Source organism: Sphaeroforma arctica (genome assembly GCF_001186125.1).
Source record: "Sphaeroforma arctica JP610 unplaced genomic scaffold supercont1.2979, whole genome shotgun sequence".
Lineage (NCBI taxonomy): Eukaryota > Ichthyosporea > Ichthyophonida > Sphaeroforma > Sphaeroforma arctica.
In genome coordinates, this window is record NW_014037579.1 from 1 (window position 1) to 1348 (window position 1348).

The following is a 1348-nucleotide window of genomic DNA, read 5'->3' on the forward strand; positions in this document are numbered from 1 at the left end:
ATGGGCAGGATTTAGACCGGTGACTCTACCAGAGGGACAAAAGTGCCCTCGTTGAACGTAGCATGTCGGGAGGTCATGATGTGACCTGTAGCAACTTTGATCATTCGGTATTCGTCGGGGTGTTGGGAAAGGAGGTCGCGTTTGCGGAGTTTGTATTTGTTGCCGTGGTCGATGGACAATGTCATACAGCCATAGACACGGCCTCGACCCACATGTGGCGCGGTTGTTGAGACTGAGTAATGAGGCAGTATTCGTGTTGGCCTGATGGCCACGTTCACCGGCGCCGAGGTTGGCCAAGTTATCGTTCCGTTGTATACAATTTAGACGTACTGAAGGTGGTTGACACGTTTGAATTCGGCCGAAATGAATTTGCCGCCGCGGTCAGGGATGATGATGCGGATGCGTTGGCGACCGAAGGGTTCGATGTACGTATAAAAGCGGGCGATGGTGGCGGCGTCGTCGTCTTTGTGTTTAAGGCGTTCCCCATATTCAAGGCCAGTGGTGCGTTCATGATAACGTATAGTGCAGGCATGACCGCCATAGCTTTCTTTAAATCATCCCTTCTTGCATATCGCTGACACTTTATGACACTAAAGTATATTAGGGCTATTTGAAGTACATTAGGGTTATTTGAATATAAATTCGCTCCGACAGCTGTGGCTGGACGTGGATCACCAATTTGGAAACATCATCGTTCCCTGCCGCAGGTGTCGAAAATCAATCAGAATATGAAAAACTTTATACTTGAAACGATGGTTGCTACTCTTGATGATCCAGACGAGTTACAAGCTTATTGCAAATTAATCACCACACGGGATACAGAGTGAATGATAGCCCGTATGGTTCAAGGTTCGAGCGCCTTGATCAGTAGTAAGGATGGCCAAGATTGTAACCTAAAGCATGCGCGTGTTCCAATAATTGTACACAACGATATCGTGTAATAGCGGATGCAAATAATAATCAGCAGCATACATAGCGGAGGATGCAAAGAATAGGTATGCCCGTGTTACGAATATAGTGGGCACGAACATCGACATGCTTGAGGCCTTTAGCCGTGCCTGTACCAAGGGCGACATGTTTTGTTGGGTGTGATGTGAGATGGCCGTGTGCGTTAATAATGTTGCGTACCCAGGCGATGTCACGGGTAGTTTCCGAGGCCGCGATATATTCTCGACCTCTGTAGAGCTAATCTGCTTTTGTGAGCGCCAGTGAACAGGTGTGCCGTTGAGACATATTAAAGTACCAATATGGGACTTCCGGGTGAGAGGACAGGATCTCCAGTCGGAGTCGGCATAGGCCTGGTGATGCTGGCTAATTTGGAGAGAGTCAAGGCTGGGGCGATATGTGA

The 1348-nt window shown here is 48.4% G+C and overlaps 1 protein-coding gene across 1 annotated transcript; it reads left to right on the top strand.

Moving 5' to 3' along the window:
* Positions 1–324: 324 nt before the first annotated feature.
* SARC_13178 (hypothetical protein) lies at positions 325–578 on the top strand (the record flags this gene model as incomplete). Its single annotated transcript, XM_014292696.1, has 1 exon — positions 325–578. A coding segment is annotated over one exon (254 nt), but the record flags the coding sequence as incomplete, so codon positions are not given.
* Positions 579–1348: the final 770 nt, after the last annotated feature.